A 15000-nucleotide genomic window follows, 5' to 3' on the forward strand; every position below is an offset into this window, starting at 1 on the left:
CACTACTACTACTACTCTGCACCTCTCCTTCCGACAGTATTTAAGTCTCACACTGTCGCTTGATCTTCAGTTAGTTCCAGACTTTGGAACAGAACTTCTCCAGGCTGAGGGACTGACAACCTCAAATCTACGACTTCAAGGGTGATGGACTGATTACATCGTCTTCTCATCTCTACTGCTCCTGCCTACTTTCTGTACTCGACTGAAGAAGCCTACTGTGTAGGCGAAACGTTTCGGAATAAAGTTGCCTAAATGTTGCCTATGTGTCTTATCTACCAACGCTATTATTGATCAACATTTTAATCACCAGTTGGTTACATTGAGGATTTTATCACGAAGAATAATTAACATCTTAAAAGCAAACTCAGCTCTTTTGTTTTATGTTAAATAATAATTTTAACCACAAAAGAACAATTTGAAGATAATTATCCGCATATCACAAATGTAGAACGGTTTATAATTATCAGAGGTATTATAAGTAATTTTTAATATAAGGTTTATCTCATTTCCCTCATCCTGTCTTACGTTTAAGATGGAATTAGTATAATATTAAGTGATATCATTTCCGGATCATCTCTCGACATGTTAATTTTTTCGGTTTTATGGTGTGAGTTTTGTGTGACTTGGCGTCTCTCTGAACCAGATTTTTTTTTCTTCAAGTGGGAATGTTTGGCATGTTTCCTGACACTTACTGCCCCTGTTTACCTATCAGTAAGTAGGTAGGAACTAGGTACTTGGGTGTTAGTCACCTTAACACATGTTTCCTTTGTTTACCTGGCAGTGATTAATTAGGAACTAGGTGTTAGTCACCTTATACATGTTACCCCCCACCCGTAATCTAGTCGTGAGTAGGTACCTGCTGCCCCTATTCACCTAGTAATTAGTAGGTACCTGGGCGCTAGTCGACTGTTGTGGGTGGCATCCAGGGGGGACGGTAGTATTCCTTACATAGGAATGGGTTTTGAAACAAGCCGAGGTAGAACAACAGCTCTTAGTCTGTAAATTGATCTGTTTAAAGAAATGGACGGACGATCATATGGATAGACCGTAAATGGTGCAACTCTACTGTGGTTACTCTTTCACTACAGGAAAGGGAAAGTGAGAGAGAGAGAGAGAGAGAGAGAGAGAGAGAGAGAGAGAGAGAGAGAGAGAGAGAGAGAGAGAGAGAGAGAGAGAGAGAGAGAGAGAGAGAGAGAGAGCTCACCAGGCCTGGACCCCAGCAGCGCCTCCGTAGTGTCTGGGTCTGAGACCACAATTGTGGGTCCCTGGTGACGATGACCGCCGCCAGCCTCCTCTCCCTCATCTGCAAAGATGAGAGAGAATTTTTTTTAAAAATTCACAGTACTGCATATCAGAAAAAAAGCAATACTTCAATAAAGGTCATGAAGGCCGTCGGGATCCCAGGGATCTCAGTGACATTAAGATACACTGCTTGGCTTTTCTAGGGGGGTTATATTTATTACTAACCCCCCAGGGGTTAGTAACTAACTAACAGTAACTAACCCCCCAGGGGTTAGTAACTAACTAACAGTAACTAACCCCCCAGGGGTTAGTAATATACCATAAGTCTTCAGCCATTGTAAAAATATTCAATATACCAAGGTATAGTATAACCACACACACCGCTGGTTCATTATATATATATATATATATATATATATATATATATATATATATATATATATATATATATATATATATATATATATATATATGCCGAATAAGTAAAACTTGCGATTTTGGCTTAAATAGCAACGCTCTTCTTGCCGAATAAGGGAAGCAAAAATTTGTGTATGCAATAATTTCCAAAAATCATTCCGAACCTAACGAAAAAAATATATTTCATTGTGTTTGTTTATTATTAATTATTGTAAACTTATCTAAAATACATTTAGTTCGATTAGGCTAAATTAAATTGCGCTTGTTATAATAACGTTAGGTAAGTTTTCTAAGGTTCTTTTGGTACAAAATTATTAATTTTTACATTAACATAAATGAAAAAAATATATTTTTAAACATATATGTTAATGTAAAAATTAATAATTTTGTACCAGAAGAACCTTAGAAAACTTACCTAACCTTACTATAACAAGCGCAATGTAATTTAGCCTAATCGAACTAAATATATTTTAGATAAGTTATAAAAATTTAATAATAAACAAACAATGAAATATATTTTTTTCGTTAGATTCAGAATGATTTTTGCGAAATTATTACATACACAAATTTTCTGTTCCCTTATTCGGCAAGAAGAGCATTGCTATTTAAGCCCAAATCGCAAGTTTTACCTATTCGGCACAACATATATATATATATATATATATATATATATATATATATATATATATATATATATATATATATATATATATATATATATAAGCAATTGTCCAGTGAATTTCACATTTCCAAGTGATTTTTGACGAGCGTGAGAAAGAGGAATATACTTATTTGTAAATTTAGATGAAGTGCGTCACAAAAATTAATTGACAACACTAAAAGCGAGTCAGCACAAACAAGGGCGGGTAATCAAATTAAAGCTGGAACATTAATTTGACAATAACAGTCCAGGGAAAAACAATTTTGGAAGCGGTAATGCGTTGTTTTAACCAACAGGCAAAAATTTGTTAACGAGGGACTAGTAAATAAATATAAACGTGAAGAACCATCACATGAATAAGCAATAAACTATCAAAATAAATAGATAACATTATTGCTTATGTAAGTTTAATATTTGTTTATTATAGAGGTTAAAGTATTGAATATATGACAAGTCGAACTAGCCACATCAACAGTAATTATTAATGTAGTAATAAAGTACAAACAACGGTAACTATGTAAGGAAGGAGGGAGGTTTAAGTTACAGTTCAAGGGGAACCCACCTTGTGCTTCCACCTGGTAGAACTGAACCTTCTTGGGAACGTAATCTACGATCCTCGGAGGAGCCGGTGAGGTGCACGGTGAACCTGTGGGTCAGAACATTGCTCAGTGAAAACATTTCTCATTAATTCTCTCTCTCTCTCTCTCTCTCTCTCTCTCTCTCTCTCTCTCTCTCTCTCTCTCTCTCTCTCTCTCTCTCTCTCTCTCTCTCTCTCTCAGTGATGAGACACAGGAACATGGGGACACAACTGGAAGTTAAAAACTTGGAGGAGTCTAATAACTATGTTAGGAAGTACTTCTCCAGCCTTAGAGTTGTCAGGAAGTGGAACAATCTGGAGAGTGAAGTAGTGGAGGCAGGATCCATATTTAGCTTTAAGATGAGGTACGATAAGGCTCTTGAGGCAGGGAGAGAGTGGACCTAGCAGCGAACAGCGAAGTGGCAGGGCCAGGAGTTGTGAATCGACCCCTGCAATCACAAATAGGTGAGCTCAATTGGATGAGTACGTGATATGTAGCATGTTTTTCCTACAGTCTAGGCTTTTTAACATGACAAAATGGGAATGAATGGGACTGAATGCCCAAGACGGAGTCATTTCAGCAGCATCTAATATACTGTACCTCCCCCGACCCTTCATCCCTTACTACAACACTCCTTTCCATTTACATACCCAGATTTACACTCATCCAGTACATTCCAGTAGCACCACCATTAACATGGACTTGGAATCGGTATTTATTAGGTATTGAGAGCTGATACTTACTTTTCAATCCTATTGCGTTGGACTGAAGAGTAACTTTAATCCTATGCGCCATTTATACTTCCTTTTGCGGTATCTGTCGTTTATTACCTATTAAGTCGTCGGCTGAATAACCCAGACGTGGCTTGCCTAGGTTTCTGACTCCTTCAACCACGACAGTGATATAGGAGAGTACAGATAGAAAGCACGTCTGTCTCGTGTTCAGCAGGCGGAGGATCGAGCCTCCAACACCTTTTGTGCTGAATGTCCCACATGGGTTTAGCACTTAAGATGACTTAAAAAGTCAGCCACGACAATATTACTGCGTGAGGTCGCACGCCCTCTTCAGCAGGAATGAGCTGACAAGGTCACATTAGACAGCATCCTCAGTGCCACAATCAAGTTTTCAAGCTAAACCCGACAGGTTTTGCTGCTTTTCTATATGTGATGAATGGTTTTGATGAATGGTTTTGGTTTGAAAAACCGACAAGTTGAAGATTGAGTGTCTCAATCTTCTGCTTTTCTATAGCTCATCCATGTGAGGGAAACATCTAGTTTTTGTTCCCGAAGTCCAATTATATAGAATAAAGATGCTATAGACTGCTGGTATTTCAACAATGACTCTATCATATAGAGTAACCGCGCACTGTGACTGTACTCACAAAATAACGATGATTTAGAATAGGTAAGTAGCATAACTGGATGTGCCTACATTGAAATTATCATATAAAATGGCGTAGTAGTCCACTGCTGATGCTATTGTGTTAAATAACAAAAATCCCTTGGAACATACCATCGTAAGAGAAGCTTGGTACCTACCATCATGAGAGAAGCTTGGTACCTACCATCGTGAGAGAAGCTTAGTACCTACCATCTTGAGAGAAGTTTGGCACCTACCATCGTGAGAGAAACTTGGTACCTACCATCGTGAGAGAGGCTTGGTATCTACCATCGTGAGAGAAACTTGGTACCTACCATCGTGAGAGAAGCTTGGTACTTACATCATAGGAGGAACCTGGAACCTACCTTCGTAGGAGGAGTCTGAGAGGGCTCGTAGTTCGGCCTCATCCTCCGAGGTGTCCGAAAACTCGGTGGCTCCGGCACGCAGGTATTGTGCTCCTGTCAACACAGAAAAATCAGTGAGTACGCTTCAATAGCGTGATTAGCGGACGGACGGAGGATCAAGCCTTCCACTACCTTGCCCTGAATACTACGCAGGGGTTTAAAACTTCACATGAAGCAGATAAATGAGTATATTACAAAAATCCCATACCTGGAAATCTCCTACCTGGAAATCTCCTACCTAGAAATCCCCTACCTGGAAATCTCCTACCTGGAAATCCATTACCTGGAAATCCCCTACCTGGAAATCCCCTACCTGGAAATCCCCTACCTGGAAATCCCCTACCTGGAAATCTCCTACCTGGAAATCCCCTACCTGGAAATCCCCTACCTGGAAATCCCCTACCTGGAAATCCCCTACCTGGAAATCTCCTACCTGGAAATCCCCTACCTGGAAATCCCCTACCTGGAAATCCCCTACCTGGAAATCCCCTACCTGGAAATCTCCTAACTGGAAATCCCCTACCTGGAAATCCCCTACCTGGAAATCTCCTACCTGGAAATCCCCTACCTGGAAATCTCCTACCTGGAAATCCCCTACCTGGAAATCCCCTACCTGGAAATCCTTTACCTGGAAATCCCCTACCTGGAAATCCCCTACCTGGAAATCCCCTACCTGGAAATCCCCTACCTGGAAATCTCCTACCTGGAAATCCCCTACCTGGAAATCCCCTACCTGGAAATCCCCTACCTGGAAATCCCCTACCTGGAAATCCCCTACCTGGAAATCCCCTACCTGGAAATCTCCTACCTGGAAATCTCCTACCTGGAAATCCCCTACCTGGAAATCCCCTACCTGGAAATCCCCTCACCTGGATTACGTGTCCATTTACGAGTCAGAAATGAAAGTATTATCCTACTGAAAGATCTTCATGCGATCTTAAAATAGAAGCCAGCAGGAACCAGAGACGGCAAGACAAAAAAGAGACCACAAGACTAAGAGAAAGACAAGAAAATAGAAAAGGACGAATATATGTATAATAAAGAAACTACGAAAGAAAACGATAAGACAAAAACAAAACAAAAGTATGACGGTGAGAAATATCTCTCGGTAAGGCAGCATTTTGTCGTCAAAACGTTTAAGTTAATTATGCGCTTACATTCATCTTGTGGACGGTAAACCATAGCTAAGTTAATGACGTATATCCATCCTATGAACGTCAGGTGCTAAGTTAATGACCTATGTCTATCCTATGGACGTCAGGCGCTAAGTTAATGACTTACGTCCATCCTATGGACGTCAGGCGCTAAGTTAATGACCCACGTCTATCCTACGGACGTCAGGCACTAAGTTAATGACCTATTTGTGGTGGGTAGTGACTAACTTAATCATGAAACCATAACAAGACAATCGTGTCTGTTGAAAGAAAACTCAGAGTGTCTGCTCAGAATATCTGGCATCTAATTTTCAAAGAGCATACACACTTTGTTCACACGCTGTGTATGTTCATCCAAGCAAGCAGTGTTCAAAAGAGGGGTTATATAGAGTTGGCAGGGTTCTTCAAAACTATTGACCAGCGCCTTCGACTACGCCAAACTGACAAAAAAAAAGTATTTATAACCCGGCTTAAGCCTGGCAATTATAGTGTCTTTGTCAAATATGGATTAATTTCCACGCATACTGACGAACCTTTTTCTGTAAATCAAATATTTGTAGGTAGATTAGTAATCTTACGTAATTTGTAGGTAGATTAGTAATCTTACGTAATTTGTAGGTAGATTAGTAATCTTACGTAATTTGTAGGTAGACTAGTAATCTTACGTAATTTGTAGGTAGATTAGTAATCTTACGTAATTTGTAGGTAGATTAGTAATCTTACGTAATTTGTAGGTAGATTAGTAATCTTACGTAATTTGCAGGTAGATTAGTAATCTTACGTAATTTGTAGGTAGATTAGTAATCTTACGTAATTTGTAGGTAGATTAGTAATCGTAAGTAATTTGTAGGTAGATTAGTAATCGTCAGTAATTTTTAGGTGGATTAGTAATCTTACGTAATTTGTAGGTAGATTAGTAATCTTACGTAATTTGTAGGTAGACTAGTAATCTTACGTAATATGTAGGTAGATTAGTAATCGTAAGTAATTTGTAGGTAGATTAGTAATCGTAAGTAATTTGTAGGTAGATTAGTAATCTTACGTAATTTGTAGGTAGATTAGTAATCTTAAGTAATTTGTAGGTAGATTAGTAATCGTAAGTAATTTGTAGGTAGATTAGTAATCGTAAGTAATTTGTAGGTAGATTAGTAATCGTAAGTAATTTGTAAGTAGATTAGTAATCGTAAGTAATTTGTAGGTAGATTAGTAATCTTATGTGATTTGTAGGTAGATTAGTAATCGTAAGTAATTTGTAGGTAGATTAGTAATCTTATGTAATTCGTAGGTAGGTTAGTAATATTATGTAATTTGTAGATAGATTAGTAATCCTGGTTAAGTGTGAGGTAGACAATTTAACTAGATATTGGTAGCTGCCTGAGAATGGGTGTAGCTCCTCAAGTAAGCCTTTTGATGTTGTGATAGTTCCATCTTGTGTATGTTACATCGTTCATACAAATAATCATACATAGGGAGCATCACGAGATCTTACAGGACATTAAATACATTCAGAGCACCCACTATAGGGTTTCAAATTATTGGGTACGTTTGTATTTTGAAACAAATTCATTTTGATTATTGTCATTATCTGAAAGCTCTTTCCTTTGGCATATAAATTTCCAAATATCTTGTGGTGATCCAGTCGTATCGATCCGTCTCGCAGTGAGCAGCAGTGATTCACCACATAGTCTGTAGTAACGATGTTGTTGTCCTCCCCATGTCGTAAAATTGATTTCTCTTCTAATTTTAAGCTCTGCTCAACTTCTTTCTTCTATTTTCTTGTCTGCATATTGGGGATGTTATACAGGACGCCAGAGAACTTGACTCACACTTATGTGTGTATTTTCAGTTAGGTAACTGTATCACAACGTTCAAGATTGTGAAATGAAAGTTCACTCTGAACTGCTTTCTTGTTTACCATTGTGAGTGAGCTGCTGTCTCTTCCTCTAGTGGGGACTGACTCTCGTCCTAATTTTGTTATGGGGAGCGCTAAGCCCGTAGGAATTATACAGCTCCTGGGAGGAGGGGTAGGGAAGGCATTCGGGAAACTGGAGCACAGATCCAATTCCCTAGATCAAGAGCCCCCTCACCAGCGTCAAGGAACCTCCCTTGAGGGGTCTAATTCCGCTAGTATTGCAAACTCCTCGGAAAGTTATTCAGTATTTATTAATGCTGTCTCAGTTTCTTCGTCATTCCTGCACATTACAAGATTTTTTTATTATTTCTTTCAGCTGCGCAGCTACATCGTGTTATCAAATTTCCTTTCTTGGAGTTTTTGCTTAGCAATATTAATCTCAAACAGAACGTCATACGAACAACGGGGAAACGATAAATTTCATATTAAAATCAGTGCCAGGACACCGGCCCTGGCGGATCTCCTATGAAACTGACAAATCTTAGCTTCAAGGCCCCTAATCCCGGAATGGCCCCATAAGCGACTTGAGTCCACATTGCTTAAAAATTTTGGTAATGAATGAGAAAGGAATGCGAAGGGGCCCCCATAACAGTTCAAGCTTCAGGGCCCCAAAAATGTAAGTCCACATCTGTACATACATTCAAATTAGAAATGTTCTTTGTAAGACTGCGTGCAAAGCAGGAAAGGAACAGTTCTCGTAGATTAATATCCAATATGCTCTTTTGTACACCATTTTCTTTTCTGCTCGTGTTGCTTCCATTATCATAGCCTTGATCACGCATGTTTTCGACCCGTAATGGCATCTCCTGCAATTGATGAAGAATGGTGTCTGCCAGACCATGTCGTGTCAAGAACTGCCACAAAACCCACTAAAATGTTCTTTGATGTGAGGCTCTGGCTCTCATTCATCATTGTCTGAAGGTGTGTAAAGATCGAAGTGTCATGCTCATTTGTTCAACATGGCTTACTTACAGTATTAGATTATTTAATAATACTATACAGCAAGAGCAATTGCTAGCATGGCTTACTTTATTGCAATAGCTAAGAATTGAACTAGTTTATTTTACGTCTTTCCCGAGGTAGTGTACACATGTCTCACTGTTTTTCCATTTTTTTACGAGGTGTATAAGTTGTCATGCAACTCGTCTGAGAGAGAAATTGTTCATAGTCATAACTCTAAACCAATCACATTTTCTAAGACTTTGCGAAAATTTTTCTTGGAGTTTGATACTACCCATATTTGATTCGTCAGTTTTTTTTATTGGCTATTTACTAGTAGTTCAAGTTCTCCAGAGGTCTGAAAATTATTCAAAATTATTCAGATTTTTTTTCCTGTAATGCTGGAATTACAGATATGCTTAGGCGAAGACGGGAATAACAGAGCACCTGAAAGGCACTAGACTCTCTGAAGAACGAAAAGTAACACTAATTCCACTCTCCGTAACCCACACCAGGTCCCGTGAGAGGCTATAACACCACACATCTCATATAACCAGCACATAGGACAATTATGGCGAAGTGTCTTGTTCCAGTCATGGTATTGTGTCTATTCTTTAGCATGCAGCTACTTCCCCACCCATAACTTTTCTTTTAGCCCTAACTAACCAAAGGTTCTCTACTCCCTGCCGTTCCGTGTTTGACCCGACTTTTCCAGGTCCTACACCAGCCTCCTAGCCAACCCAAAGCGTCGAATTTTGTCGTGCTGTCATTTTAATATGACACTGTTCCTTATTAAAAGTATATATATTTTTAGTGTAACTGTCGCCAGTCCCACCCATTCTTTCCTTTATTGGTAAGGTTTCGTATTTTTACTTAACTTATGGAATTTTATTTAAGTTTGCCCTGAATCTGTGATGCTCCTGGATGCTGGAACTCAGGCGATGATCTAGTTTGTGTGGTGGGTAGCGCCGGTCCTGGACTATACCTGCAGGGTTTCTCGGGGGTTAATTAACGACACCTCGAGGCCCGGTCCATGACCATGCCTCTAGCTAACCTGTCATCTACCCAGCTGACTTTTCGTCATTCCAGCTGCCCTGACATCCCTCCAGCTGACCTATCATTGCGTGGTACCATCAAAGAAATCCATCAACGCCGAACAGTTTTCAACGGATCGAGTTGGCAAACACGAAGCTGCACAAACTGTGCAGTAAGCCAACACGAAGCTGCACAAACTGTGCAGTAAGCCAATACAACTGAACAAACATTCCTTTGCTGCCATTATAAACCCCCAGAAATTAGCCATTGATGGTTCCAGGTATTTCTACCTTAGATTGTTGAGTATGACGAATGTAGAATTTCGCTTAATCAAGACAACACGAATTAGTCATGAATTTCCAGCACCACTCACGTATTGACTGCAGCAGTGACATGAAGTCTGTGTAGACATGAGACACGTTTTCACCGTTAGGTAACTTTATTACGGAAAAGTTTGACCCAGCAGTGGTTTTATTAATCAACTGATAAAGCCCTTGGGGGGCGAAACGTTTCCATAATAAAGTTTCTTAATGGTACACACGTGTCAGTATTATACCTGGTATATTAAGGTAGATGTGTTCGTGTTTACTCATTAGTGTGGGGTATATCCGGGTATGGGAGCTCAACTATACTCGGTAGTGCGAGGTATGTCCTGGCAGAGGGTGTGGTATACTCACTGGTTGGAGGTATATCCGGGGAGAGAGACCTTGCGGGTGAGGGAGTGCGGGCGGACAGAGGCGAGCTGATTTCAGACATACTCCTGAAAGCAACGCTGCTGGTGCTGAAAAGAGGCAGGATCTGCATTAATATCAAAGAAAATATGAAGAATAAGAATAAGAATTAACACCATCAACACATCAACATACCTTACCAACAGGATGACGTAGCCTAAACGTCTCTGTCGACAAATCCACGCAACTACTGACGCAGGTATTTACGCGGGTATTTGCACAGGCATTTACGTAGATATTCACGCAGGTGTTTGCACATATATTTAGAGATGAAGGCAAATTACTCTCTGTTTAGGCCACAGTGTCAGTCACTTAAGTAATTCATCTCGTACTGGATACGAGGAGCCGGTGTGACTATCACACAGGATGTGCTGCCTCACCTCGGGCCATGATAACGCTATGAAATGCTGCGCCGTAAGGTCGAGAGTTAGTGTGTTGAGAGATAGGGAAGGTGGGCCCTGCTGCAGGAGGCAAGATAAGGTCCATCTTGTCCCGGGGAGGAGGTGTGTACGGGGGGCGCCATCCGGTGAGTCAGAAATTATGTTCGTAGCGCTAAACCCGGTGGCTGTCGTAGAGCACTTGGGGGAGGGGAGGTAATAACGTTTCGACCCGAGGATTCGGGGAGAGGGGGGAGTAGGGTGCTGCAGTTTCGGCGATCAAGAGCCCTTCAGCGGTATCAAGGTATGTTCCTTCCACGAGCGCGCTCACACAAACACACACACACACATACAGATACACACACACACACGTGTGTGTATACAACTGCCACTGTTATCGTCAAGTCACTGCCACCATCGCATCCGCAACCGCTGAAATAATCGTTCGAACCGCTTCCATCATTCCATCACCACCACCGCCACCTCTGACTGATTAATATTATATATATATATATATATATATATATATATATATATATATATATATATATATATATATATATATATATATATATATATATATATATATATATATTCCGGGTGGACTTTTGTTCATCCTTTTGAGGCCTAGTTCCAATGCCTCTTTTTTGTGTATACATGTATGGATACACAAACTGTGCACTACTGTTATTTTGCAGAGTTTGTCGATATCGCCACACCATTAGTAACAATATACTCTTGCACTACCGTTCACAGGAGGTATATATGGAGTGCAATTAACTCCGATTCGAGTGCTTGCCCTGGCTTCAGAATCGTATAGTATTTCAGGAGGATTCAGGAGAAGTGAGGAGAGACCATAGCGTTACTTGCTCAGCAGACGACTACAAAACCACTTGTCTAGATGATGACGACATATACAGCACCACTTACCTAGTTAGAAACGACAGCGTCACTTTCTTAGGAGAAGACGACAGCACAACTTTCTCGTGCGCTTGAAAGAACAGCAGGACATCATATATGGTGCTAGCTTATCTCTTCAGCACCGTGAAGCCGACTTCAGCATCAAGGTGACATCAAACGTCAATACTGTGACATCGGTCTACGGCAGCTCAGCGAATTGCGATACAGTAATTTTCTATATAAAAATAAAATAAACCCAGCCTAGCCTCGTTTGTGTAGATAGTAAACTCCTTGTTAATGGAGTGAAGGGTGATGGGATTGGTAGACTGCAGGAGTGAAGGAAGGAGGCGGTGGAGGGAGTGGAGGATTTAAGGGGCAGGTGGGTGTGAGAGATAGAAGCGGGATGGTGGTGGTGGTGGTAGGAAGGGGGGTATGGGGGGTGAGAGAAGTGCCAGAGTTTGTAATTAAGGTATAAATTAGTTTGTTCCCCTGGGAGCCATTACAGTCACACGCTGATTGCAAATTAAATGAAATGCACACTGCTTGACGCCCCGGGATTTACTGCAGCGCCGCGGCCTGCCTTCCTGGCTGCCTCCTGCTGTCTCTCTCTCTCTCTCTCTCTCTCTCTCTCTCTCTCTCTCCCTCAAAGAAACAGGTCAACCACTTCAACATGATACCACCACTCTCTCTTGACTAGTTAGGAGGCCGAGACTAACCACATGGACCAGTGAAACACCCAAAAATATTGTCTCAGATAGAGAACGAAGGAGCCGAGGCTCTGCGCAAACCAGTTCATCAAAACTAGAGACAACACGAAATTACCCGACAATATACCTGGGCAGAGACCGACCCTCCGTTAGTGGACGGTGGGTTACTAGTGAAGATCTTAGAGGGAGATCAAAATACTACTGTGTTTTTAAATTCTGAGCCAGTCATACGTAAAGTAGGAGACGCTACATATTTCTTTTATTTTCACGTTCTTAAAATCGTTGAATTAAGTGTTAGGAGGCCAGGAAGTTTTTTGTATTATTTCTAGCGAAATTGGATACATCACCGGACGCTGATCATTACCGTTGAATAAATCTATGGGATGGACCCTGATCATTTGAGTGTCTGGACACGTCGATCATGCCCTGGCTTTCTTTTAACGACTATGGTGTTCCATGGTAGAAACAATAGAGATTTTAAAGTGCTTCATGTAATTGTTTGGCCCTTTCTAAAATTTTTTATTTCTTTTTGCCGTAACTTTCGTTATGGTAATTATAAATCCCTTGAGTAACTGCTTCGCCCAAGTCTAGAGCTACACTGCTTCGCATCTTAACTCCTCACAACAAAAGGGAAGGAGGTAGAGCTCTCTGAGTAGTTACCTGAGCCCTCAGGTAACCTCAGGGCCGAAGAGCAACGCTCAACTGGATCCCGAGTCACGTCTGCCTCCATGGGAACGACGAGGCATATGGAGCAGCCAAGGCAGCCACTCTGGAGGTGCAGACGGGGACATCCATTTCCACCAGTCGCAGGGAGACGGACCTATGGGCCGCCAGGGGGAAAAAGCGCCCACTGCCGGACCCGGGTACATCAAGAGATCAAGAGCCCCTCATCAGAGTCAAGGAACCTCTCTTGAAGGGTCACATGATAGCAAGAGGCTTGGTAGACGGTGTAATTTACCTCCGATGAACAGCAAGGGCGCTTTGAATACATTAAGGAAAAACGCAATAAGTGAAAGAGGACCAAGACTTTTTAACAGCCTCCCACCATACATAAGGGGGATTACCAAGAGACCCTCTGGCTGTCTTCAAGAAGGAACTAGATAGGGCCCTCAAGCCGGTCCCTGATCGGCCGGACTGCGGTGCCTATGTTGGACTTCGTGCGTCTAGCACCAAGAACCTGGTTGATCAGGTCATCCACCGGGAGTCCTGATTTGGGATCAGGCCGCCGGGGTGTCGACCCTCGATACACTCCTCTGCGGTAGTAATAATGGTAAAATTACCAACAAAATGTTAAGCAAATGGACACAGAAGCAACTAATGTGGCATTTTATTGTGGCAACGTTTCGCCCTCCAGGAACTCTGTCAAGCCACAACAAAATGTCGCATTAGTTGCATTTGTGTCCATTTATCTAGCATTCCTCCAGATAGACCCCAAGTGGGACTAATGCCTCACGAAATCGTAATAACACGATTGCAAACAGACCACGGAACGGGTGGGGGTTGAACCCAGGTGGCAGTTTTGATCAAGGATGAGTTACACACTGACTTCTTATCCTGACTCTGGAATCATGCTCTAAAAATTGTACTCTACTACCTGAAACAATATTTCTTCTACCATTTCTCAAAATGATGAAGATAATAATAATAATAATAATAATAATAATAATAATAATAATAATAATAATAATAATAATAATAATAATAATAATAATAATAATAAAAGTAACAATAACAAGACAACGAAAACAACAGCAATAATACTAATACTAATACTATTACTAATACTACTACTACTAATAATAACAATAATAATAGCAACTTATTAGGCATCCCTTATTAGGCTATTTATTAGGTATCCCAGTGGCTTCCATAATTTTAGTTTTTGTTTCCCTAAATTTTCGTTCATATTTTTTTCCTAACACGAAAATGCCTCATCCGATCGCACTCAAACTTTTAACGCTGGTGTACGGCAACTTTAGCAAGATTCAAGGAACATCTAGCACGGGTAGATGCTCTATGACCAAAATTACACAACTCACTTCAAGATTACTGGAATGGATCAGATAACCTCCAAAACCCTCTGCTGTTTGCCTTTAAACATTCGAAAAATTGTGATCGCAATTCTATGACGGCGGAAACTGAAGTAATTGACGCAGATTTGCTAATTTAACATGTGAAATACTGAGAAATATTGTTCCTGTTATATCACGTTAAATAAATTAGAAAATTTAGGTTCTGAAAAGACGTAGTTAATTACTGGTTTTAGGGTCGTCAGATGCTGCTTAAATCACAGTAAAAATTACATTAAAATTGGACAAAGGATAAAAAAAAAAATTCCTCCCCCCCTTAAGTAGTGGTTTTCAGGGTGTTAGCCTCCATTACCCTACCACGTAGGTGTTAGCCTCCATTACCCTACCACGTAGGTGTTAGCCTCCATTACCCTACCACGTAGGTGTTAGCCTCCATTACCCTACCACGTAGGTGTTAGCCTCCATTACCCTACCACGTAGGTGTTAGCCTCCATTACCCTACCACGTAGGTGTTAGCCTCCATTACCCTACCA

At 40.8% G+C, this 15000-nt stretch overlaps 1 protein-coding gene across 3 annotated transcripts in view; it reads right to left on the bottom strand.

The window, feature by feature from the left end:
* The window catches only part of parvin (beta-parvin), a 92947-nt gene that overhangs the window by 22606 nt on the left and 55341 nt on the right, over positions 1 to 15000 (bottom strand). Inside the window, exons 1-5 of one of the 3 annotated variants that reach the window (XM_053793427.2) lie at positions 10594 to 10775; positions 10400 to 10503; positions 4644 to 4736; positions 2883 to 2966; positions 1205 to 1303 (exon numbers count right to left, since the gene is read on the bottom strand). In XM_053793427.2, coding sequence (XP_053649402.1) covers positions 1205 to 1303; positions 2883 to 2966; positions 4644 to 4736; positions 10400 to 10478 — 355 coding nt within the window. In that variant the 5' untranslated portion in view covers positions 10479 to 10503; positions 10594 to 10775. Of the gene's footprint in view, positions 1 to 1204; positions 1304 to 2882; positions 2967 to 4643; positions 4737 to 10399; positions 10504 to 10588; positions 10776 to 15000 lie in introns of those variants that run through there. The other 2 variants (XM_053793426.2, XM_053793425.2) reach the window with 2 other exon arrangements.

The sequence above is a fragment of the Cherax quadricarinatus genome, chromosome 71 (assembly GCF_038502225.1).
Source record: "Cherax quadricarinatus isolate ZL_2023a chromosome 71, ASM3850222v1, whole genome shotgun sequence".
NCBI lineage: Eukaryota > Metazoa > Arthropoda > Malacostraca > Decapoda > Parastacidae > Cherax > Cherax quadricarinatus.